At 39.2% G+C, this 26,507-nt stretch overlaps 2 protein-coding genes across 4 annotated transcripts in view; one reads left to right on the top strand and one right to left on the bottom strand.

The window, feature by feature from the left end:
* The window catches only part of NLN (neurolysin), a 92,992-nt gene extending 91,665 nt beyond the window's left edge, over positions 1-1,327 (bottom strand). For both annotated transcript variants that reach the window (XM_036278568.1, XM_036278569.1), the window contains exon 1: positions 1,281-1,327. In XM_036278568.1, the coding sequence (XP_036134461.1) occupies positions 1,281-1,321 (41 nt within the window). In that variant the 5' untranslated portion in view covers positions 1,322-1,327. The remainder of the gene's footprint in view (positions 1-1,280) is intronic.
* A 236-nt stretch (positions 1,328-1,563) lies between these two features.
* The window catches only part of SGTB (small glutamine rich tetratricopeptide repeat containing beta), a 34,777-nt gene continuing 9,833 nt past the window's right edge, over positions 1,564-26,507 (top strand). Inside the window, exons 1-6 of one of the 2 annotated variants that reach the window (XM_036278658.1) lie at positions 1,564-1,749; positions 2,876-2,997; positions 10,069-10,172; positions 14,276-14,345; positions 16,999-17,098; positions 24,448-24,552. In XM_036278658.1, the coding sequence (XP_036134551.1) occupies positions 2,898-2,997; positions 10,069-10,172; positions 14,276-14,345; positions 16,999-17,098; positions 24,448-24,552 (479 nt within the window). In that variant the 5' untranslated portion in view covers positions 1,564-1,749; positions 2,876-2,897. Of the gene's footprint in view, positions 1,750-2,875; positions 2,998-4,831; positions 4,941-10,068; positions 10,173-14,275; positions 14,346-16,998; positions 17,099-24,447; positions 24,553-26,507 lie in introns of those variants that run through there. The other variant, XM_036278659.1, reaches the window with a different exon arrangement.

Below are 26,507 nucleotides of genomic sequence, written 5' to 3'. Positions count from 1 at the left end.
AATGGTTACTTTTATTAAAAATGTTACTGATCCATGTAATAAGTTTATTATTTTCAAAAATAAACTAATAAATACTTGAAAAATCTCCCAGTTTTCTTATTTAATATGGTAAAAATGCAAACACATAACTCACATAAACAGAAGCTCTTAGGTCCTGAGTAATTTTTGAGAGGTAGAGGGGTTTCGAGACCAAAAGGTTTGAAACCCTCTCTGCTTATGCCTGCATCATGTGAAGACATTCATCTGTTGGTATCGCTTTATTTGGCAGCTATTCCACTTGCAGCCTGCAGACTACAAGGACAGCCTGAAATATGGTCAAAATCATCGTTTTCATTCCTATTGTCCCCTGGATGCACTGTAAGAGTAAGGACTAAGCAATACAAAGCTCCACCCAGACGAGTGGCAATGTACTACAGAAAACGGTTAAAAAGCTTAAATGCTGATATATCCCTAAGTAGTTTCAGAAGTATCAAGCAAGAAACACACACTTCCTTTTTTTCTGTTGGATCTTTAATCAGACATACAGTTCAAGGCTAGATGTGGGAATGGAAGTGGCAGGATATTGTTTCTGAAAACTACTCCATCCAGTGCATCCGTGAAAAGAATTTAATTCTCTCACCATTTTGCTACTGGTCTGTTGCAGAGGGGTGTGGTTAAGGGAGCTAGGAAGCAATCCAAAACAGCAGCTGAGGCTGCCCCAAACCGTGTCCAAGCAATAATTTCCTCCATTTTGGGCCAATTCAATTAGCCCCAGCAAGAGTCCGAATGTTTGGGGGTGCGTGGGTTAATAAAAAGGATATTAGGAAGCATAGACGGAGATCAGCAAAACCACAGCGGTCTCATCGGGTGTGGACATTAAATGATTTGTATGCTAAGTGTGTCAGAGGCAAATGAAAATTGCTATTCCTGAGTCTACAGCTGCGGCACTTTTAAAGACGGGGCTGCAGTTGTGGATGGGGGCGAAAGTCAAACGATTTTGTCAACCGGCCCCTTTTACCGCATTCATTTTGGGCCGGGCCTGTGACCAGTCTTGATGACTGCAGCTGAGGCAGTTCCAAACAAAGGCGAATGGATGGCCTCCCGGGGGAGCGGAGGGGGGAAAGGTGGCCTCACGCCCCCGCGCCAGGTGTCCCTCGGGGTGGACAGTGCGGGTCGCGGGAGGGAGGGTCCCGGGAGCGTCGTAGGGGTGTGATCGGGGCCAGCTGGGCCCGGCGCCCGCACGGCCGGGGCAAAGACCCCGCCCTGCCCGCGGTCAAGGTTAACACGCGCACGAGAGGTACCTGTGGAGGCCTCGCACAGCCCAAAGGCACTGGGCGATCATGGGAGCGCCGAGAGGCGGCGGCGGGCGCGTCGTCCTCCGGCCTGGGCGTGGGAGAGAGGCGGGGCGCCGGACAGCCGCGAGGCGGCCTAGCCGAGGAGGCAACAGCGGCGGCGGCGGCAGCTGCGGTCCTGCCGGAACCCTCCCACGTGCGGCAGCCCCACGCCGGCGCCCCCTGCAGCCCCGCCCTGCGCCCCGCCCCGCGCGCCCAGCACCGCCCCGGGGGCGGTCCTGGTGAGACCCAGCGGCCCCCAGCGAAGCACGCAGCCGGTGGGCTCAGGGGCGGCGGGGGCCTGGGAGCCGGGAAGTTTGCGCGACCGCTGGCAGTGCTGCGATCGGAAGCCAGGCGCCGGCCCTGAGGTCCAGGGGGCGGGCGGACTCGCTTACAGACGACCGCGGGCCCGCTGCCGCCGTCTCGCGTCCTCTTTCTGGTAAGGGGCTTCTGTCCGGGAAGGGAGCGTCCCCCGCCGCCCGGACGGGCCTGCGCCGCGCACCCGCAGCAATACCCGTCAGGGCGCAAGCAGGCCCGGGGACCGAGGGGAGGAAGGAGCAGGTCCCTGTGCTCTGGGGAGAATAAGGAGAAGCCTGGAGGAGGTTGGACGTCTCCATTTCCCCGCTGCACCTCCCCTTACCCCATATTCTCTTTTCATCTTCTGCCCTGGGGCCTTATTTCGTACTTGCAATCCAATGGCCTAGAGGTCGGCTCTCTTTTAAACTAAGCACACTAATAATAAACATCCTAGCGGTGGGTACCACACCCTGGCATTGAATTAGGGATCTGGGGAGCAGATGGATGATGCGATTTAGTGGAAATAAGCCATTAAAGCCGCTGGCCCTGCGCCACTGTTTGGACGCGATAGTATTCCATGTGAATGAACACGACCCAGCGCTTCCAGCTTGTCCACGAGAGCACAGCTGCTGCAGACAGCTCTGGCTGGTGTATAGTGGCCACCGACCTAGGCAGTGATTTCCTGACATGTCTGGTGATTAAATAGAAGTGCCGTGTTTATTAAGAATGACACTCAATGATTGAAAACCTTTCGTTAATATACTTCATCAAAAACTGTCTCTGCCTACAAAAGTAGGTGGTGTGTAAATTATGTATACATTTTTTAAAATCTCATGAAATAGAGGGAGATGCTCAGTGTGGATCAGCTTCTGAGTCAGCAGTATGAAGTCTCCCTCCACTTAGTCCTGAGACCTTTGGGGAATTTCTATATCTGAATTCGACCCCTATCCTTATCTATATCTGTACCATACATACTGTAAAGATACAGTGAGATAGTCGGTGAGAGTCTAAGTTTATGTTATACATGTTTTGAGAAAAACTTTACTTTTGCAAGTTTTATACTTTTGCAAGGTCTAAATGAAAATATATAATGCATGACCATAAGAACACTTTATGCTCTCCTGACTTGAAAAACAGAAAGGAGTAAAGGTAATAGAGGTTTTAGTTTTTGCTTTTTACTTTTAGTGTAATTTATAACCCTGTTATTTATAACCTTTCTGACTGATTATTTAAAATCTTAGTTCAGTGTTTTCCCTTTTCTTATCAAGGAAAAGTGTTGAAACTTTTAAAATGTCATCTATCAAGCACCTAGTTTATGCAGTTATTCGTTTCTTACGGGAACAAAGTCAGATGGATGCTTATACTTCAGATGAACAAGAAAGTTTGGAAGGTATGCACTTGTTTTTATGAAGTCTAAAATAGCTATAAGCCTGATTTTATGACCTATTTTAACAAAATCAGAATACTTTGTTATATTTCAAGAAGAGAGACTTAACTATAAGGTTATCAAGAGTTTCCATTCTCTGAGGCTTGTTTTGTTTGTTTTAATTAACAAGATAAGAGGACTTTGTTCATTTATTGAACAGCTATTATGTGTCAGAACTATGCTATTCCTATTGTAGGGAATTTTTTCTTCACAGCGACTGCTAAATTAGTATGTTCCCCAATTAACAGATAAAAGAAACCAGATTAAATAACATGACACAGTTAGCATGTAGCAGAGATGAGATTCAAATCCTGGTTCTTCCTCTGAAGATCTTGTCTCTTCTTTCTAATAGGAAAGCTTCCGGTTGAGAATCAATATAAAAAAATACCTTAGTCATTATATAAGCACTATGTAAAAGCCTAATAATTATATCCTATTATGCTCTGACAACTTTCTATTTGGGGACTTTTTTTTTTATTTGTTGAAAGTACTACAGATGTCTCCCCCTTTTTTCCCATTGACCACCTCCTCCCCACTCCTGCACTATTTGGGGACTTGAGATGGGAGGATTGCACCCTTGTTTTGTGTGAGCTTTAAATATTAGATTCAGTAACCTGTTAAATTGAGCAGAACTTGCATGATAGCATCACATGCTTCCTTGACAGCATCTTTCTGCTTCATATTTCTGCATTATAAAGTGTATATTTAGTATAACCGTACCAAGACAGGATCTGCACATAGGCTTGTGGAGGGTCAATGAACCTGTTTCCTTGGGGCCTAAAGACTTAATTATTGCAATGAGGCTGTGCATTTGGGAGAACTTAAATAACAGTACAGTTTGAATTTCCCATCTTGAAGCTGTTTCTGCTATAAAGAGGACACGTCTGTTAATTTTAACAAGCACTTCCCCTGTGAATTTGCTTTTAGGAGATGGGGATGAAAATTGGGCATTTGCTCTAAAACTGATTGCAGTCTGGTGAGACGATGTTTTTCCAGGTAACAGTGAAAGAAACAGGTGACACAGGTGGAGAACATTGCAATCAGTCCATTTAATATTAAGGATGGTTAGAGTATGTGAAGGAAAGGTGACTGGTTATCTAAGGAGGATGTTGGTTATAGCTGCTCTGCAGCAAGCAGATAAATGAAGTCATTTAATAAAAGACATTTCTTTTCTAGTCAAAGGCAGTATAATATTTTCAAAGGCTAGAAGGAAAATTCAGAGATTAAAAAAAAAAAAAGCCAAGATGTTATATCCTATTTTAAAAATGGTATTCAGCCAAAAATATGTGCCTTCAGCTGTTTGTTATATATAGCATCCAGAAATAGTGCAAATTGTTTTTGACCAACCTCAATTTTTGACTCTGTGAGTCTAATTTTATTGAATATGAAATCATGTGGAGATGACTGCCCACCTTCTAGACATTTACAAAACCATAAAAAGGAGCATAAGTTCTAGTACCAGCTTTACCACCATGATGAGCTGGTGTGTTATGGGCTTTGAGTCTTCTCACAAGTTTGTCACTAGCTCCTCCTGATTGTTGCCATCTGCTGACGACTACTTCATGTTTTGACTGTTGCAGCACCTGCTCACTGTCCCTCTCTCTAGCACTAGTCCTGCCTTAATTCTTGGCGATTGCAATATATTCACAGATGATTCTTCCAGTTCCCTTGGCTCTCAGTTCCTCGACCTTCTTTCCTCCAGTGATTTCAACTACTTACCCTTTGGTCAGACCCTAAACCAGTGGTTTTCAACTCAGGGTGATTTTGCAGTGTCTGGAGATATTTTTGATCGTCACGACTAGGGAGCTGGTATTCCTGGCGTCTAGTGGGTAGAGGCCATGGATGCTGCTAAACATACCACAATGCACAGGGTGGCCTCCAACAACAAAGAATTATCCAGTCCAAATGTGAGTAGTGCCAAGGCTGAGAAACTCTTCCTTAAACCTTGTCATTCCCTCCATTATTTCTATCTTAAACATTTCACTTCTTGACCACTACTGCTGCTTGTCTTTCTAGCTCATTCTCAAATTCCTCCCCAAACATCTCTTCCACCTTACCAATACCTCCAATCTCTTGACCCCTTACCTTTACACACCCCTCTTCTTACCCAATTTAAATTCCACAGTTGATCATTATAATCACATCCTTATATGTCCCTCCCTTCCTTGAAAAACCCAACCTTGTTTAAATTCAGTTCTTCACCTACTCTCTCCCCGTATCTATGTGAATGTATATAGATGGAGCAAAACCACAGCTTTGCTGGCTGGTCCGACTTTGAATTCATGACCACAAGCCTCAAGTGGACCTTTAATGCTGTCCAGCAATCACACTATGTTCCAAGTTCATTCACACTTTTGCTCTCCTACATGACCAATTTAACACTTCCTTGTATTTTCTTAAACCTTCAAACCTCCTTCCCTGTACTCACTTTTAGCTGATGACCTTTGCTGCCTACTGTAGCAAGAATATTGAATAATAAAACAACTTCCTACAGATTCTCTGCCCCATCTACCTCCATACCAGCATCTCTATCCACATACTCTGCCTGCCTGCCTATTACCATAGGCTATGGACTAAATATTTGTGTTCTCTCTAAATTCATATGTTGAAGCCTGATGCACAGTGTGATAGTATTAGGAGGTGGGGCTCGCATGATTGGGATCAGTGCCCTTATAAAAGAGACACCAGAGGGCTCCCTTGCTCCTTCTACCATATGAAGACATCGTGAGAAGGTGTCATTTATGAACCAGAAAGTGGCTCCTTACCAGACATCAAGTCTGTTGATGGCTTAATCTTGGACTCCCAGCCTCCAGAACTATGAGAATAAATTTTGGTTGTTTATAAGCCACCCAATCTATGACATTCTGTTATAGCAGCTCGAATGGACTCGGACATCAGAGATGGAACTCTCCGTTGTCCTTTCTGAATGGATCCCCTTTCCTGGCACACTGGAGCCCATCCTGTCTCACCTGCTGCAGAGTGTCACACTGGTTATTCTACCCTCCTTGTCTTACATCACCAAATTTTCATTCTCTGCTGGATCATTTCCATTGAAACACAAACCTTTCATTATTTCTCCCTTCTTAAAACAACAACAACAAATAATTACTCTTGCCATACTACCCATACATCCCCTGAACTACTGCCTTACAAGTTGTCTTTACAAGCTTTCTCCAATTCCTCTCCTATTCTTTCTTTTTTTCTTTTTTTTTATCCTCACCTGAGGACATTTTTCCATTTTTTTGTTCAGATAGAGTGGGAGGGGGAGAGAGAGAGAGAGAAACATTGACGTGAAAGGGACACATCAAGTGGCTGCCACCCGCACAACCCAACCAGGGCCGGGGACAAACTGCAACCGAGGTACATGCCCTTAGCAGGAACCGAACCCAGGTCTCTCTGGACCGCAGGCCGACGCTCCAACCGCTGAGTCAAACCGGCCAGGGCCCCTATTCTTTCTTAAACCTACTCCAGGTAGGCCTCTGCCTCCATCTCTCCACCCATACTTTTCTCATCAAGGTCATCAGTGATTTCTGTGTTATTTAGTTCAATCATCAGTTCTCAGTATTCATCTGACTTGTTAAGTGCCATTGATAAAGCTACTCATCACTCTCTCATCCCCCTTCCCCTCATACACGTTATTCACTTGGCTTCCAGGATACCAAATTCTCTCTTGTTTTTTTTCTTATCTCATTGTTGCTCCTTCTCTGTCTACTTTGCTGGTTCCTCTTCTTTTCCCTGATCCAGGGTCCAGTGCTTATCTTCTCTTCATTTACCTACACTTACTTTTTTGGTGATATCATTCATCTTCTTGGCCTTAAATGTTCGTTATTTATATGCTGATATAGCTCAAATGTATATGCTCAACCCAGACCTTCCTTCTGAACTCCAGACTTCTGTAGACAACTGCCTACTACTTATCTGCACTTGTGTGTCTAACAGGCATTTCACATGGAACATTTCCAAAAGCGAAGTCCTGATCCTCCCACCCGAAGTCTGTTCTATCCACTACTTTCCTGCCCCCGTTGAGGCCAACTCGATCTTTTCAGTTGCTCAGGCCAAGAACTTTAGCATCATCTGGACTCCTCTTTCTCCCAGACTCTGCATATAATCCTTCAATAAATCCTGTTGGCTGTACCTCCAAAATATGTCTAGAGTCTGACCACTTCTTCCCGCCTCCACTGATATCACCCCTGGATGCCACGAAGTATCTCTCGTCTGTTTTACTGTGACAGCCTCTAACCAGGCTCTCTGCTTCTCTCCTGCACTTCCCTGAGTTGTATGACTTATTCCTGAGTATAGCCTCATGAAACAAGGATCAAATGTAACAATCCCTGTTTCATAAAAGAGAATCTTGAGGTAAAAATAAGACAAATCATTACATTCAGGTTATTTGATTTTGGGAGCTGGATTAATAATACTGACATAGTTTCGAGTTCCAGGGTGGTGATGGCTTTGCTCACTAAACCCTATGTCTCTCTAAACATGTGTCACTGTTCAACACTAAACATTTTGGCAACTAGGTTTACTTACCAAAACAATTGTGTTTACTTACATAGAACCTAAAACAGTCAAACTCCTAGAGGCAGAGAATAGAATGAATAGTGGTTGCCGGGCCAGGGAGAAGAGGAATGGGGAGCTGATGGTCCAAGGGTAGAGTTTCAGTTGTGCAAGATAAACGAGTGCTATTCAGCACAGTGCCACTATTGTGTATTGTATAGTTAAAATTTGCTCAGAGGGTAGGTCTCATGATAAGCGTCCTTACCCACTGACCCCCATGTAATAAAAAGGGAGTGAGAGGAATCTTTGGGAGGTTATGCATATGTCTATGACCATGGTCTCATGGGTGTATACACTTATTGCCAGACTCATCAAGTTGTATACATTAATTGCATACAGCTCTTATATGTCAACCATACTTTAGTAAAGTGATTTTTAACAAAACCCAAACAGTTGTGTTTAAAACAAAACAAAACAGCCACCTCCTCTAATGATACTTAATTGTGTGCCAGGTCTGTGTTCTAAGAATAGTGGCAACAGAGATCAAGTAGCTGGATTGGATTGCTCCATAAGATAGAGCATAAACATCCTTCACAGTCACCATAAGGACTTTTCATCATGAGTGTTTCTATGGTGGTTAGTCAGTGTTTAGCTCTGCAGTGTCATACTCTGATTTTGGTTCAGGGCTTTGTTGGGTTCTATCTATGTTTTATGTGGCTGTGAATTAATACTTTTTGGGGGTATTGTTCCACAGATTTTATTGTTTTTATTCTTTCTGAAATTAAGCTACTATTTCTACTATAAACAGAGAGGTAGATTAAATGTATTGAGCATCTACTATTTCCCAGAGTCTGTTCAAGTCAAAGATGAATAAGATGTAGGCCTTATCCTCAAAGAGACAGTCTCATATGAGAGACAGACATGTAAGTGCATATAATATAGTATGATAAGTACAAAAATAGAAACATGTATAAGTCACATGTCATGGTAAAGGAAATGACCAATCTGATCCAGGAGGACAGATATTGATCAAGAATAAATGTTTTGTGGCCCAATGGTTTTAGTGCAAGTACAACTGAAGTGTAAGAACACTGCTTGAGCCCTGGCCAGGTAGCTCAGTTGGTTAGAGAGTCATCCCGATAGCCAAAGTTGAAGGTTTGATCCCCAGTTAGGGCACCTACAGGAATCAACCTATGGCCCTGGCCAGTTTGGCTCAGTGGTTAGAGTGTTGGCCCACGGACCAAATGGTCATGGGTTAAATTCCCAGTTAAGGGCACATACCTGGGTTGTGGGTTCTTCTTTATCCCTAGTTGGGGTCATGTGGGAAGCAACCAATCGATGTGTCTATCTCACATCAATGTGTGTCTCTCTCTCTCTCTCTCTCTCTCTTTCTCTCCCCCCCTCTCTCTCGCTCTCTCCCTCCCTTCCCCTCTCCCTTCCTCTCTTTCTCTTCCTGCCTCATTTCCTTTCTTCTCTCTCTAAATTAATTAATTAGAAAAAAACCTGCTTGCAAAAATAGAAAGGGAGAGAATGAGGGATAGGTAAACAGTAGATTATTTTCTTTCTAAAAGACACTTAGACTTTTGTAGTTGGTAACTTAGTAACTTATTCAGTTCTTTTTTCTAAGGAGAATCCTTTATGGGAATAGAAAAGTAATACTGTCTATTTCTTGATAGCTAATTTTCTCAGGATCACAATTAATATGGAATGTATTGTTAAAAAGGCATACCCAAATATTAGTGAATATTCCACTGTCTGGAAGTACACTGGGCACTTTGGCCCAGTGGTTTTAGTGCAAGTACCATATATGTCAAGTTCTTATCTTGCTGAGCCAGGAGTGCATTCCTTCTTGAACAAGAGCACTAGAAGGCAAGAATCTGCCTCCGCGCCCCTCAGAGGACAGGATGTGCTTTCTTCACTGTTACTGCCCTAGTTCGGGCCACCTGTTGGTTTAGACCATTGAGATAAGAACCCAGTGGTTTTCTGCTTCCACTTTCTCCCTTAGCTTCCTCCTTCTCTAATCCTTTCTCAACATTCCTACCAGACTTTTAGTTCTGAACACAAATCCAGTTATGTTATTCCCTTAACTAAATTCTCTGATAGCTCTCCATTTGCCCATAGCATTAAATCCACATCCTTTAAAGTGTTATTTAAGGTGTCTTGTCATTCAACAACAGATTTCCTTTCTAGCATAACCACCCACCCGTGTCTCCCCACCCAGTCCACAGCCTAATTATACCCCAAGAGTAGATAATGACTTGCTTCAACAAGGACATGATGTAACCAGATATATTGAGAATTATATTCTAAGTAACATTTTTCTTTAGGTGAGGAATAAGAAATCAAGTTGTCTTCCCTCAAGAGCTGGTCTATAAACAGAAATCTCTATGCAAGTTGAGCGATTTTCCTTATGTTCTGTATCATAAATGCTGAATTGCCACAGATGGCAACAGAGTGCAGATTTCTACCAGAAAAAAAAAGTTTGTTTCTTTTTTTAGGTTGCTAATTTTTTTTTTCACTATTAAAATTTGTTTCAAGTTGCAATTCAGTGCTTGGAGACAGTTTTTAAAATCAGCCCAGAAGATACACATCTAGCGGTTTCTCAGCCCCTGACAGAAATGTTCACAAATTCCTTCTGCAAGGTAAGCTCTCCCTGTTTTCTCAGTAGTATCTGAGTTAAGTATGACCACATTATTATGTTGGATTGTTAATATTTGAGGGGTCAGGCCTGTAAGTAACTAACTTCTTTCTTGATATAATAAGACAGTCCACATGGATCTAATTTGTGACCTAAATTTTAATTCTTTTAATGTGCTTTAGATTTTCATATTAGCAGCTAGTCTCATCCTTTCACCTTGTTTTATATTTAATATGTCTTAGTTGAATTTTTAAAAATGTTTTTATTGATTTTTTTTTTAAGAGAGAGAAACATCCATATGAGAGAGAACATCCATTGTCTGCCTCCTGCACGCCCCCTACTGGGGATGGAGCCCACAACCTGGGCATGTGCCCTGACTGGGAATCGAACCAGGACCTCTCAGTCCATGGAATGACACGCAATCCTCTGAGCCACACTGGCTGGGCTGTCTCAGTTGACTTTTTAAGCCCTTTACAGTATCAGAGCATTTTTAGGTTTCTGACATCTGAATTGACATTATTCCCCTAAAACATGGACTACAAGTTAAAAACAAAAGGTTTAATGTTTAGGAAGCATCCACTTAGGAATAGATTTATCAGAAATTGAATTATTATTTTGAAGCATATTTCATCAAATCTGACCATTGGTGTGCTCTTTAAAACAAGGAAAGGTAGAAAACCAAAACAAAAATCGGAAAGGGCCAGGCCAGTGTGGCTCAGTGGTTGAGCATGACCCATGCAGCAAGAGGTCGCCGGTTCGATTCCTGGTCGGGGCACATGCCCAGGCTGTGGGCTGAATCCCTAGTGGGGGGCATGCAGGAGGTGGCCAATCGATGTTCTCGCTCATTGATGTTTCTATCTCTCTCCCTCTCCCTTCTTCTCTCTCTAAAAATTTAAATAAAGAGAAAAAATTAAACAATACCAACAAAACGGAAAGGTTCAGGGTCAGTGTGCAAAACTAAGATTGAAACCCAGTCCTCATTCTTCCTCCCCAGGGCTTACATGGTCTCTGGTTTCTGGCCTTTTTAGGAAACATGGACCATAAGATTGTCTGAAAAGTTTAAGCTGAGTGAGTTTGGGGCCCATGGTGACATCCCATGTGGTTTTTTACTACATTTTGGTGCCTCATGAGCAACGTTTGTTTTTCTAGCTCTGTGTGCAGGCTTCAGGACAAAAGGGGGAACTCGGGAGAGAGGCTGAAACATGTAGTGTATCCTTCAGCCTTGCAGGGCCACTGCTGAGGATACCCCAGCGACTGTTTCTAGAGCTTGTTGGGAAGAAGCCCTTCGAGTTGCAGTGAAGATGGTAATTTGGTGGTACACTGCTCCCTTTTTATGATCTTGGAAAAAGAATAATACAGTTATACTCGAATTCATCAAACAGATTAATTCTAATTATGAACAAAATGTAAGGGACAGTGGCATGTCTTTGTATTCCTCATCAGGAGTTCCTTTTTTTTGGTTGCTGGGGTTCTTTCATTGTTTGCACTTGTGGCCTCCTTAGGGAACCCGTTTCAGTGGCCGAATGTGGTGGCTGAAAGTGACCCCTGAACTTACTCAAGAGGCCTGTACTTGAGATATGCTCCTGCTTCAGCTCCTGTCACCACTGTACTTAGTGCTGAAGGGATCAGAACTTATATTCTTATCTCCCAGGAAGCTCAAATTGACTTTTACACTTTGTTTAAATAGAAATAGCAACATATATATATATATGTTGCTATTTCTATTTACACACACACACACACACGTTGCTATTTCTCTTTGTTTTTAATTGTAAAAATGTGTTGCTTACTATTTTTGAAATACAGCTTTTTGAAACTGGCTCCAAAGTATATCTAAATAGTGTTATTTGTAATGTCAATCCTATTTAATAGCTGTGGCTTCATTACATACCTGTTTGCTAGCAGAGTATGACAGAGAAAGTCTAAAATTCGTCTACAGTAGCATCAAGATTGTCATAATTAAAGAACTTGTCTCACCAGTGTGCTTGGTTGTTACATTGGTCATTTTTATTTTTAGGGTACTGTGTTTCTGTTTTTCCCCTTAATTGAGATTATGTACTAAATGGATCCATTTCTTTTACTATAAAGTAATACTTCTCCCTATATCATGGGTTGCTCAAATGCATTAAATTAATATGTGAACTAGTTTTCAAAGTTGTAAAACTTTGGCAATTTTATTAAAATAATTCAGAAGAATTTAGAAGACAGATTGGATTATAATCCATTTTTCAACATGCCATTTTTCTGACCCCCAAGGCACTTTTTTTCATGCATAAACAGCCTGAGCTTGTTAGAAGATGTGAAATAGAAGGAACCCTAAAAGCAGGCATTGCAGGGCAGCAGTGTGTCTTTGAACTACACTTACATCCTGAAGGATTATAGTCAGTTCTTTTTTTATGAATTAGAACAATTAAAACAAATTTTTTCTCTTTATTGATTTTAGAGAGAGAGGAAGCGAGAGAAAGAGAAACATTGATGAGAGAGAACATCAATTGGCCGCCTCCTGCACGCCTCCCCCCCGGGGGGATTCGGCCCACAACCTGGGCATGTGCCCTGACCGGGAATTGAGCCAGCAACCTCTTGGTGCATGGGTCGATGCTCAACCACTGAACCACACCGGCCGGGCTATAGTCAGTTTTAAGTAGTTACCTCTACTTATAAAGTTTGCGATTTTGATTCTATACTTTTTTATCCAAATATTTTATTTTAGAAAAACTGATGAGTAGAGAAAGATGAAAAAAAACCACACACACAGAATGACATATACTTTATCAGTGACTTTGTACTTGTGAATATTTCTGTGTAATTAGAAAAGTATATTTGCAATGTTAGAGCTATCAAGTTTATTGACACTTTAGTCAGGACAAAGGTAGTGGTGAATATATCTTAAATATAGTACATGGGTGTATTGGCTACGCATTATGCTTTCTTGAAAACTGTAGGCTTATTTATGAACTTCAGCTTCAAGTTTAAAAGCAACACTGGTGATTTCTTTGGGGAAGAGGGCTGGGGGAGGTAGAGGAGGGTATAGCGGGATAAATGGTGATAGACACTTGAATTAGGGTGGTGAGCAACAATACAGTGTACAGATGATGTGTTGTAGAATTGTGTACCTGAAACCTGTAAAATTTTGTTGACCAGTGTTGCTCCAATAAATTTAATAAAAAGAAAAAGAAAGAAAGAAAGAAATGGCTTAAGATATACAGCACTTTAAGATTTGAATGTGAAGGAGTAACGGATCAGATTTTTCCTTGTGACTTTTTAAAAAATACTTTTTTTTAACTAAAAAAAACCAGTCTTTTAGGACAGAAAATGCATGTGTTCCCAATGTTGCTCAAGATATTTGTAAATTTTCATTTAGTTTGTAAGTGCCTTTGATTTAAACATTATTAATGCAAAAGAAGTTTGGGGTCAATAGTAGGTGCTAAAAATAGGAATTTTTATACTGTTTTTATCTTATGATAAAAGTAGGTTTTGCCCATTGTTTTAAAAATGGACAATATGGAAAGATATAAGAAGAGAGTGAAAATTGTATCTCCAAATATTACAAGTGATAACCTTCTGTGTACACCTGTCGAGTCTTTGTTTTATAGCCTGTGTGTATGTGTATGTGCACATATTCAAACAATAGAATCATATAGTAAATACTTTTGTTGGTAAACTGTGAATTAGACTTACTAAGATATCTCTTAGGATATTAAACATTATATTTCAAAATTTTCACTAATATAAACAATCCCTTAAAATAAATAGAAATAAACAATCCCTTGAACATATTTCTATTCCTATTTTTCAAATATTGGTTCCATATTTTTGTTCATGATGTAGGATTTCTGGGAATAAGGAAAGCAGGTAAAAAAAAAAAAAATTGATACACAGTTGCCCATTATGTTCAAGAAAAATTCCACATATTCTTTTTCTAATAAAAGTATGTGATGACTTTCCTCCTGTTTTTGCTAACACTATGTTTAGGTGTTAGATTGCATGATGTGGAATTACAGATGATTTACCATGATATGGGTAACCCGTTAATACATTACCAACAGTTCTTTGGGATGACTTCTAATGTAGCTAAATGGAAGTATGTTCATTTTTATTTATTTTCAGAATGACATTCTGCCTCTCTCAAACTCAGTACCTGAAGATGTGGGAAAAGCTGACCAATTAAAAGATGAAGGTGAATATTTCCTAGAAAAATTACTTACTTGGTAAAACTTTCTGAAACTCTGGAGAAAGTGACTTTATTCATTGATTAGATTCTGGTTGACACTGTGAAAGAGAATGAAAGTGATAGAGAAGAAATCTAAAAGCATAGAATGGCCTGTGGGCAACATAGGTGTGGCCTGCTTCAAGAGAACCAGATCTGTTGTGCATAAAATTTGCAAAACAAATAATGTAAGGGCCACTTGTAACTGTATTTGCTGTGTATACTTCAGGGGCCCAAGTTCTTCTTTATGCTAAGAGATGAAGATAATTTTCCGTATTATTTTAACTTTCACATATTTAGTGTTTTTAGTTCTTTGAAAATTTTTAATGCATGCATATAGCACATGACTGAAGTGTTTATTAATTAGCATATTAGATTACTACATTATTAAATTTTCTGATAGTGAATATTAAAACATTCTTGGTTTTAATAAATAAATCACTGTTGTATGAAAACAGATGGGCATGGTAGATTGTCAAGTATAGGGTTATTCCGGGCTGCATGTTACACGTATCTGTGCCAACTGGTACCTGCCTGAAAGATTGCTTTCGTATTTTCGTGTGCTTTGCTTCTGAAGAGCAGCAGTAGAATCAGATGAAACAAAGAACAGTTAATTGTTGTTTTTCCTTGATGCATCACAGAAATATTGGCATATCTAATAGGGTTGTTTTGATAATTAAAGGAGACAATTCTATAGGACAGTACCACATGACTATAAGTGCTGTGCCATTAATGCTAAGTTATATTTCTCGTCACAAAATTCATCATGTGTGTCCTAAAGTTTTGCATATTAAATATTGTGTAACTTGAAGTTTTTTTATCAATATGTATAAATGTATTTATATTTGTAGTATATATATATATACACACACACACATTATAGTATCTATACATTTGAGATGGTTTATAGGTTTAAAAAATAATAATAGTAATAATAATAATAATAATAATAAAGTGCCTCCCCAAGACAAAAAGTTCTAGTGGCAACAAGGAAATCCCAATAACCCAGAAAATGTAAATCTTTTACATGAAAGAAACAAATCTATTTATGTACCTAGGCTAATGTAGTTAACTTCTTGCTTAATCATAAAAGCTATGTAATCCTCTTAGCTGCTTTAAAAGCATTATATTATCTTCTTTTTGGGGCTGGGGAGAAAATCAATTTTCTTAACGTTTAAACAACCTTATTGAGCTATAATTCATATACCATGCAATTTATTCCTTTAAAGTATACATATTCATTGGTTTCTAGTATATTCACAGAGTTGTGTAGCCATCACCATAGTTATAGAAATTTTTATTACCCCCAAAGAAACCATGTACCCATTAGCAGGCACTCTTTGTATTCATTTCTGATTCTTAATTTGCAGCAGCATTTTATTATTTTAGGTGCTTTTATCTACCTGCATTTAATTTAATCTTCCTGTTTCTGTTCCTGCAAATGTGCACCCCCCATTCTCCCATTAATTAACTACTGATCTATTAAAAAACAAACCTAATAAGAGAGCTTCTGGTGTAGAGACAGCTGGGAAGAATAACAGAGCCTTTGGGGATATAAATTCTTTCCCCTAATTCTAGTGTTTTAAAATTTTTAATTTGTACAAGTTCTTTTTAAGAACCAATTTTGATCACTTTTTCTCTTTAATGGAATACAAAAGATAGCCACAAGAAATCCTTATTTTACTGACCTGTTGTTAACCTAGCTAGATTATTGCCTGCTGTACCTGCAGGTGATCTTCCTGAACATCAGTACCCTCTGGGCCAGCCATGCTATCTGGAAATTCTGTCATTCTAGAAATTAATGTCTAATAATCTCCCTTTCAGAAGGACCTATGTCTGGAAGAGATAGCACACAAAAATATTATCTGCCAGTAACATATTAACATGATTAGCTTTAGCAGCTTACCCACACAGCTGTGAGGGCTCGGCTGCTCAGCAGATGGCTTTGCCAGGGAAGGCGTGGGAGGCCAGGTATAGAGTGCAGTAATAATTAAGAAGGTGCTGCATTAAGATGGGATGGGGCAGCTCTAAAAGGAGGGAAAGAGATGAAGATGAAGGTAAGAAGAGATTAAATGTTGCCATGAGATAATCATAATTGTTGCATTTTCTCTTCTCACTTATTGAAGCCTGAATTTTATAAGATATACATTCATTTTTTAAAGATTCCACATTGTCGAAATCATTCAAACACATTGAAGGATAAGGAGTATCAACTCTATTGTACAATATAAAATTTGTCTCCTAGCCCTGACCAGTTGCTCAATGGTTAGAGCATCGGTGCAAAGACCAGAGAGTTGCAGGTTTAATCCTCCGCCCATTTGGGGTCATGCTGGAGGCAACCAATCAATGTGTTTTGCTAACATCAATGTTTCTCTCTCTCTTTCTCCCCCTCCCTCCCCCCTTCCACTCTACCTAAAAGTCAATGGAAAATATCCTTGAGTAAGGATTAAAAAATAATAATAATAATGATAAATAAATAAATCAAATTTATCTCCTATGTGACTGAAAAAGCATGTTGCTCACCTTTGTATTATTGGAGTTTCTGTGATTAAAATTTATCTTTCAGACTTTATATTTGTCCTGTATATTGTTCTTACTATATCTACTGATTACTTTATTTTAGGCAATAACCACATGAAAGAGGACAATTATGCTGCTGCGGTGGACTGTTACACACAGGCAATAGAACTGGATCCAAATAATGCGGTTTATTATTGCAACAGGTGAACTGGCATCCAAACATTTGAATTAATAGCTCTGGAGGAGAACTATAAAATTTATGTATAGAGAAGGAAAAACAATAAATCCATAAACTTACCATTAGAGGCAACCCCTAGAGTAACCTTTTGGCATATTTTATTTGATGTAAATGTAATCAATTTTAGATTTGGCTTTATTCATGAGGCATATCATAAATATGTTCTTCTTTTATTGAAATCCTTCATAAACAAGATTTAAATTGATATAGTCTGTTATTACCCCTTCATCTTTCTTATATTTCCAGCACCTATGGTAGCTGGCAGACAGACACTCAGTGTTTTTTTAGTAAATGGATAGATGTATATTCACTGGACTGTTGACCTACAGGGAGACACTGAAGTTGTCCTTTTTTTCTTTTTCTTTCAATGTTATAAAGCTCCCATGAACATCATTCTTTGTAAAATTGTTTTATTTTTAGACTTTGGCTTTATCCTTGAAAATTCACTCAGGAGGTCTAACAATATAAACATTTAAAAATTGTTGATGCAGATTGCAAAGTTATTCCAGTTTCTTTGAAAATATTCTGAAAATTAATTTCCTCCCCTAGGATTGTGTGAGTGTATCTGTTTTTACGATACCTTTATCAACACTAAGTACTTGGATTATTATTTATTATTATTATTTTAATAGTAATTGTAATTTATATTTAATTATTACCGAGGTTGGACATTTTTCAAATGTTGGCCATTTGTGTTTTTTTCTCTAAATTATCTTTTTGTACTTGTGCCACACCTTACCTGTTTGATACACTTATTTCTTTCTTTCCCTGTTCTGCCCTTTTAAACAAGGGGCTGACTCCTATAGGCTACATTTTTCAGCCAAATTTGTCCCCTGAGTTTTGGCTGGGTTCAGCCATGGGAGGTGCTGGCAGGATACGAGGGCAGAAGAAAGGGAGGAATTAGGGTATTTCTTCCCCTCTTTTTACATCAGGGTGTTTATCCAGCAGGGGCTGCTTCTCATCTTTGTCTCTAGTTCCCACCCAAGATACCTGCTATCCCAGCTTTTGCCAGGTGATGTTTGGTGTTTGGACTCTGCACTTGGTCCTCTGTTTCAGGGAGAAGAGGCTTTCTGCTGTTGCTAAGCTCTGAATTGTTTGGCACCTCAGTCTTCTCTCCATTATGCAATGAATTCCCTGCACTAAATTATTCTGTTTCCAATATTTAAGTCCCAATAGCACTTTCTGCAGTGATGAAAACGTTCTGTATCTGCATTGTCCAATACAGTAGCCACTAGCAAAAGTGGCTATTGAGTTCTTACAGTGTGGCTAGTGCAATTAAGAAATGAAACTTTTAATGTTTAGTTAATTTAAGATCAATTTAAATTTAAATAGCTGCATGCGGCTTATGGCTACTGTACTAGACACTATAGCTCTATATTAAAGATATAATCTCTTTGTCCGAATTGCACAGCTTATTGTTTTCCTTATACAAAAGTTTCAATCTCTCTCCTCTCTCTCCCTTCCTCTTTCTCTAAAATCAATAAAAAGAAACTGAAAATTACCACCAGCCCAGAAAGTCCATATGCCTCTTCAGCATCAGTTGCCTAAAACTCTTATCAGAAGAAAGCATTGTTTTGTTTTGTTTTTCCACCATAGATTAGACTAGTCTCTTTTGGAATTTTATATAATAGGAATCATACCATATGTACTCTTTTGTGTGAGACTTTTTTTTGCTTAGCATAATGGTTTTGAGATTCAGCCATATTGCTATACATCAGTGGTTCTTTTTTTAAATTGCTCAGTAGTATTCCATGTTTGAATGTACCATAGTTTGCTTAGGCATTTTCCTAGTCATGGTCACCTGGGCTGTTTTTAGTATTCTTTTTTAAAAAGTATTTTGTACAGAATTTATAGTTGTTATTTGTGGAAGAGATGGATCCACATGGAATTTAGTTGGCCATATTGGAACCTTACATTTCTCTCTCTCTCTCTCTCTCTCTCACATACACATATAACAATTACATTATTAATCTGTTATAATAATCTAGCCCAGAAAAATTAAAAATCCAAATAATTTGTGGTGAATGAATTCCCCAAGCTGTGGTTTTATGTTTGAATTTTATTCTCTGTAATCAGATGACTATACATAATGTTTTAATTTGGTGTATGAACTCTTGATATAAGTACATTTAACAGTTTCACTAAATGTTATGACCAGATATAAATGTTACCTGGAAATTACTTATTTATAGAGCACAATAAACCATACACTTTCAAGTATGAATATGGCAAATCTCAGCCTAAATAAATAATTTATTCTTCATGAGATTAGGGGTTACCAATAGTCTAATGTCCATGTGTTAAATGAGGTTCTTGGCAATACTATTATATAAGCTTTTCATTTAATTACTGTTAATTTGAAATCAATAATTATTATTCTCTTTTGTATTTAAATAGTATCTTTTCCCATGAGGAGTTCAGTAATAGAGCATAAAATTTAATATTAAATAATTAGAAGACTTAATTTGTATATTTAATACAAATATTGAATAAAACTTTAGGAATTTTTTAGACTTCTAATAGCCATAAATATTTCAATAGCCTGTAGTGTTGCCAACAACTCCTTGCTATGTTTTTTAGCCAGTTAGCTGTCAGGAGTTGGAAACTCAGAATAGTAGATCTAATTTTCTGATATTAATTTTTACAACTTTATTACTGATCAAAATATTATTCACATGTTAAACTCAATAAAATAAACCAAAGTTTGCTGTTATAGAAGTCACTTTTGTGTTCGAAAACACAGAGTTGGCACATTTCTTAAGCATGAGTCTTTCTTTTCTAGCATTTATATTCCATTTTGACCTTTTAGAATCCTAATAATGCTGTAGGCTCTATTTGGATACCAGCAAAACTTGAGTCCTTCCTTGAAAACCAATTCTTTATGCTCCTAGCACTTACCATGATATGTAACATTTATATAAATTTATCATGTGTCCTTTCTTATCTTATAGTTTTATGCATACTTGTTTTACTTCTTCAGGTGAAGGGTAGAGATCGTATCTGTATCTGTTTGTAGATCGGATCTTGTATCTGTTTATAGATCGGATCTTGTATCTCCTATAGTACCTAGCACTGTGCCTCACAGCCAACTTTTGTTGGATGCAGGGAGGACTATAGAAGAAATATAAGAAATTGGTAGTCACGTTGAGGTGACCAGGCACTCACATGAATACTTGTATGCATAAAGCAACAAGTGATTGGGCATTGGTCTGAACATTTCCAAGTACTCGTTGGTATGAAATGATACTCGTTTTCTCTGTCTTCTGTCCCTAAACAGTACCCTTATTTCTTTTGTACAACTTCATTGCTGAATACTTTACCCATAGTAGTCTCATGTTTCTGGGATGGGTGGACAGTTGAATGACTGAGGCAGTAGATGGAATTAAAGATACAAGGGAAAGAGAGAGAGTGTGATGGACAGAATTTGTCTGGAAGGCCTCTCAGGTGATGGGGAATTTGAGTTGGAGCTGGATTTGATGGACAGGTGGAACTAGGATGGACAGAGGAGAAGGGGAAGACATTTTAGGTTGGAGAGTATAGTTGAAAAGTAGTTCTGGCTGGTTTGGATCAGCAGTTAGAGTGTCAGCCTGCAGACTGAAGAGTCACAGGTTTGATTCCCAGTCAAGGGCATGTACCTAGATTGCAGGTTCAATCTCGAGCCGCAGTCCAGGTTGTGTGGGAGGCAACCAATCATTGTGTTTCTCTCACATCCATGTTTCTCTCTCTCTCCCTTTCTTCCACTGTGTCTAAAAATCAATGCCTCAGGTGCGGATTAACAAAAAAAATAAAATAAAAAATAAAAGGCAAAACTAGGACGCGTCAGGGCATTGCACCAAGGACTGCTAGTGACAGCGTGAGCTGTGGACAGACAGGAGCAGGACCACATTGTTTTGCATCTTGCTTCCTTTGGCCTTCATAAGCACCATGTAGTCATTAGGTTCACTGGGGCTTATACTTGGTTTGTTGAATTTGGAATTGAACCTCAGTACGGTCACTTACTAGCTATGTGACCTTGGGTAGCCACTTGACCTTTAAGAGCCTCATATCCTCACTTGTAGAAGACAGATATTAGTAGTTGTGAGGAGTAAAATATGAAGTCCCTAGTGTAGTCCTAGGCTTTCAATATCTGTTTCTTTCAGAAACAGTGTAATTCCTAGTTGTAGAAACAGGCTTTTGCTATAATTTATTTATGCATGATATATACACAGTAGGGGAAAAGTAGGTTTACAGTTGTGAGTACATGAAACACAGTTTATTCTTGTATTATTATTTATTAATATATACTGTTTCTTCATACATGCCTGTGAAGAGGAGCTTTCTTAACCTTTCTCTCTCTTCTGCTTTCTTCCTCCATCCCGTCCTCCAACTTTTTGAGTATAATTATAGACATGTGAATTTTTAAACATTCACTATTCAGTGGGTTATAATAAATTACCATAATTATTATTTCCATACTTAAATTATCCCATATTTGGCTAGCGGGAGCTCCTTGAAACTAGCTGTGTTTTCTGTAACTTCATTTATTTTCTAACACTTTGCTTTCCGAGACAAGGTATTCCAGATTGGCTTTGTATTTTCTCGACCCTAAATGTGGGCTGAGCTATTTCCACAAGGGGCCTCTGTTCCTTTTAATAGAGAATGGTATTTAGAAACCAAGACCTGGTTGCAAGAGGTGATCTTTGCTACTGAAATGTTATGCTTCTAGGTGCTTTTAGTGGGCAGAGCCGGGGAATATGTTTTTTTGAAAAGTCATCAATTTATACAGATACCTTCAGTTTACATTCCAGTGTCACAGAGATCTCCCTTACCTTCCTCCATTTTACATTTGCATCTCTCTTCTCCAACATCATGAGTGTCTTCATTCATTAGTTCTCCCCTTCACTGTCCTTCAGTTGGTATTACAACACCAACATTACAACACTGGTAAGTCTAAGTAAACTTCAGAATTTCTTTGCAATCATTTTTGTCCTTAGAATACATCTCTCTAAGGATATACACTCAGAGTACTTGTGCTTGAATGTTACTTGAATTCTTTTATATATATATACAGTTAGGATCATTTGTTTCTGTTTTATTCAGCTTGAAGGTCTGGTTTTGCTTTTTCATCCTTTCTGAAGTCTCATTCCCATTTCTATTCCATCTACCCCATTCCCACTGATCCTCTATAGGATGAGAGACTTTTTTTTTCCATTTATTTTTATTTTTTTTTATTCAGACAGAGTGGGAGGGAGAGAGAAGAAGAGAGAGAAACATTGACGTGAAAGGGACACATTGAGTGGCTGCCACCCGCACAACCCAACCAGGGCCAGGGACTTCGGACAAACTGAAACCGAAGTACATGCCCTTAGCGGGAACCGAACCCGGGTCTCTCTGGACCGCAGGCCGACGCTCTAACTGCTGAGCAAAACCGGCCAGGGTGGATGAGAGACTTTTAATGTTTCACTTCTGAGCCATGTAAATGTTTTCCTTAAAATTAAACTAAAAAGGATGATCAATAAATAATGACTCAATTCTTAATAATGCTTTGTCTTATGTCAGATACTGTTTTTACATCAGCTTCCTTTTGCTAAGTTTTCAGTTTGCCTGATTGTCTTTTTCTATCCTCTTTAAACTTCAGCCTATATGTGACTATGTTTTAAGTGATATCTTATGTATGTAACTAGAGAATCTGATTTTCATCTAGGCAACTTTATGATCACCTGTATATTTGAATTGTTTTCTGCGATCTTATTTTTTTTGGCTTCTTCACTCCCACCCCTCATTTTTTTGTGTTGAGTTATTTTTACTTCATATTCTTTCTTTCTAATTATTTGGAAGTGGCACGTTCTGTATCTCTTCTTCTTCTTCTTCTTTTTTTAAAATCCTTACCTGAGGACATTTTCCCACTTATCTTCAGGTAGAGTGGGAGGGAGGGAGGAGAGAGAGAGCGAGAGAGAGAGAGCAAGAGAGAGAGAGAGAAAGAAACAGAAACATTAATATGAGAGAGACATACCAATTGGTTGCCTCCTGCACGACCCTGACCAGGGCCAGGACTGAACCACTACTGAGGTACGTGCCCTTGACCAGAATTGATCCTGCAGCTCGCTGGTCCAAGGGCCGACGCTCTGACTGCTGAACCAAACCAGCCAGGGCTCTCTCTCTTCTTTTCATGGTCATCGTTGTCATGGTATAGTTTGTACTGAGTACTCAGTCAAACAAACCCATACCTCTTTTCCACATGAACTAACAAAACAGGCTTGTTGAATTCTGAATTTTCACATGTAATTATTTTTTAATTGAGGCAAAGGGGACTCTTTTTTCACCCTAAACTTTATAATCTTGGTTTGGGAAGTAAGGGTCTTAGTCATGCTGTAAGAAGAAAGGTTGACAGATAGTTGGACTCACCACCACCTTTCTTTACAGCCTGCCAGCTCCCCGCCAGGACCCTAAGCACTGCTGAGGCCAGGGATGTCCTGCTCCATCGGTTATGCCCAGAAAAGTAGCTGTGCCTTAGCTAGTCCTCCATAGATATAGTAGTTGAATGAATGAGGTAGAAATATTTAGTCTGGAGAAGAACGAACGGGGTGGTGGTGAGATGCGGGACAGGAGACATTTTGGATCTTTTGGTTTGAAGGACTTGCATGTTGAACAGAAATGTTTATTACGGCCCTGAGGATTGAAGTCAGCACTACACGCGGGAAACAGAGCTATCTACTCTCAGGTTTGTGTGGAGGTTAGGTAGTCAGTGGCTTCATTATATTGTCAGGTCCCAGCTATTGCAGAGAGTTTGTTAGAGATAAATTGGAAGGGATTAAAAAGGCCTCAATTGCTCTGAGATTTTATGCTAAGTAGATGAGATACATTGCTATCCTTAATTTACAGCCAGATATTTAGGCTCACGGTTAAATTGGGTTTTTTAATGTAGACTTAGCTGGTGATCTTAACGATGCTACTCTAGTGATCACAACACCGAGTAGCCATTCGAAGCACTCCTCGCTCTGTGTGCCTCCTTGGTAATCCCGAATGTCCTGGCGTTTTCAGTACGGGCAAATTAAAAAGGCAGTAAATAGGTAGATCCGTTGAATGGCTTTACATATTTTATCTTTTCTATAGCAAAGGAAACAGTGAAAGGCAGCTTTCATATTTTTTCTGAATTTTGCTTGAGTTTTCTTTTCATTTAATTATAGAATTATCTTAAGCCACTTTGACTTAGATGTTTGCCGGGAGTGATATACAAATTGGGACAAGGAAAATGTAGTTGTATTAGAACCTGAAAAATCTAAATTAGTGCCTTGAAGGATGGATGTAACAAAAAGTCTCTTCTCTTTCCCTTAGGGCTGCTGCTCAGAGTAAATTAGGTCACTACACGGATGCAATAAAGGACTGTGAAAAAGCAATAGCAATCGATTCAAAGTACAGCAAGGCCTATGGGAGAATGGGGTAAGTTCTGGGAGAGTGTTCAAAGTAGTTCCAAGTTGTATCAGATAAACTGTTCTTAATGGCCTGGTTTTGAACTTCCTGCTTAATATTGCATCCTCTCAACTAATAAGAAGAAAAATATAACACTGAGGGAGGAAACACCTGCCGTTTCTGTGACCTGAGAGGAACATGATTAGTTGTGCGAAGAATGGTTGGTTGTTGCAGACAATCATATAACCGTAATGAGTAGATTCACTTCATGTTCAAGACCACAGATCTCACGAGTACTCAGTATTTTGGCAGACAGTCTTACTACTACATATATTTCCTTCTAACTTCACCCTACCACTCTCTGAGTTGACTGCTTACACCTACTCCTCTCTTCAGAATTCCTCTACACCCTCCATGGTGATTCTCTGCTGATGATACTGTCTTCTACTTAACTGAGAAAACAGTGGCTCATCTTCCTACTGTCAAATCCTGATCTACCTGCATCTGAATCTACACAGATTGCCTTTTCTCCTGTTAAAAAGGAAGGGTTCTTATCCAAGACTGTTGCCTTCATTCATGCTTGAGATCTCATCCCTTTGTACTTTCTCCAATTGCTTTATCTTCTGCAACATCCGGTTTCCTGTCTCTAACAGCGATAATGACTGCATGTGAAAAGGTCACAGAGTCAGCCATTGGAACCATCCTCACACACAGTTATGTTATTTCTCAGTTCCTCTTTCTCTGCAAAGCTCCTGATATTGGTCTGTACTTCCTGTCTCACCTTCATCAACTCTCAGGCTCTCTTCAGCTCATTCTGATAGGGCATTTGTCTACAGCACTCAACTGACAGCTCTATTCAAGGTCACTGGTTGTTGACATTTTGCTAAGGCCAAAGTTCAGTTCTGTATCCTCACCTACCCATCTTTTAGTATTTTGCAAGATTAACTTATATTTGAAATACTTCATACTCTAGGCTTCTGTGATAACCTCCTTCCTTGTTTTCCTTCTACTTTACTGGATGCTCTTTCCCAGTCTCCCTTACTGGGTCTCCCTTCTTTACCACCTCTAGATAACGGTGCACTTCAGGGCTCTCTCCTCCCCTCTGCTGCTGCTGTCTGTTTATTCTCTCTTCTGATTTCATCCTGTCCCATGCTTTTAAATTCCATTTACAGTTGATACTCATTATTCATGGATTCTGTATTTATGAATTCACCTACATACTTGCTAATTTTTTTTGGTAACCCCAAAATCAAGTCACTGTGCTTTTGTGTTCATTCACACTGTGGTGAAAAATTTGGGTCCCCTGATGTATAGGATCTCAGCTGAGGTTAGATAAGGCGATGCTCGGCCCTTCTGTTTCCACTCTCAGGCCGTGAATGAGTGTCCTCTTTGCAGTTTATTTAATGCTAGGTTTGTTTGTTTTTTTTGCATTTGTGTGCTTTTTGTTGTTGATTTTCCTGTTTATAGTGGACCCACACATAGACTGAAGTGTTGTCTAGTGTTTCTAAGCGCAAGAAGGCTGTAATGTGCCTTATGAAAAAATACAGGTTAGATAAATTTGGTTCAGGCATGAGTTAGTGCTGTTGGCGTGAGTTCGATGGTAATGAATCAATACTATATATTAAATAAGCAGAAACACAGAAAACAAGATTATGTGTTTCTTTAAGCAGAAACACACATAAAACAAGATTATGTATTGATCAGTTGATGAGAATGTTGAGGCCAAAACCTCATAGGAACCTAACCGTATATTTCCCCTAGAAGCAGTTGTTCAATATTCGCTAAATCCATGTTTATGGTGACTTTATAGAACATAAATACTCTGAATAATGAAAATCAACTCTATATGTTGATGGATCTCTTAAATTATTATATATCTTAAGTTTATATGTCTGAATTCCATATCATATTCAACTTATTTTCCTCTCCATTTATATATTTAATAGGCATTTAAATTTATTTTTATTTTTTTACCTTCACCCAAG

This window comes from Molossus molossus, unplaced genomic scaffold (genome assembly GCF_014108415.1).
Source record: "Molossus molossus isolate mMolMol1 unplaced genomic scaffold, mMolMol1.p scaffold_m16_p_3, whole genome shotgun sequence".
In the NCBI taxonomy this organism is placed as follows: Eukaryota; Metazoa; Chordata; class Mammalia; order Chiroptera; family Molossidae; genus Molossus; species Molossus molossus.
The sequence above is the reverse complement of the archived record's forward strand: the minus strand, read 5'-3'. Positions and strand labels throughout refer to the sequence as shown.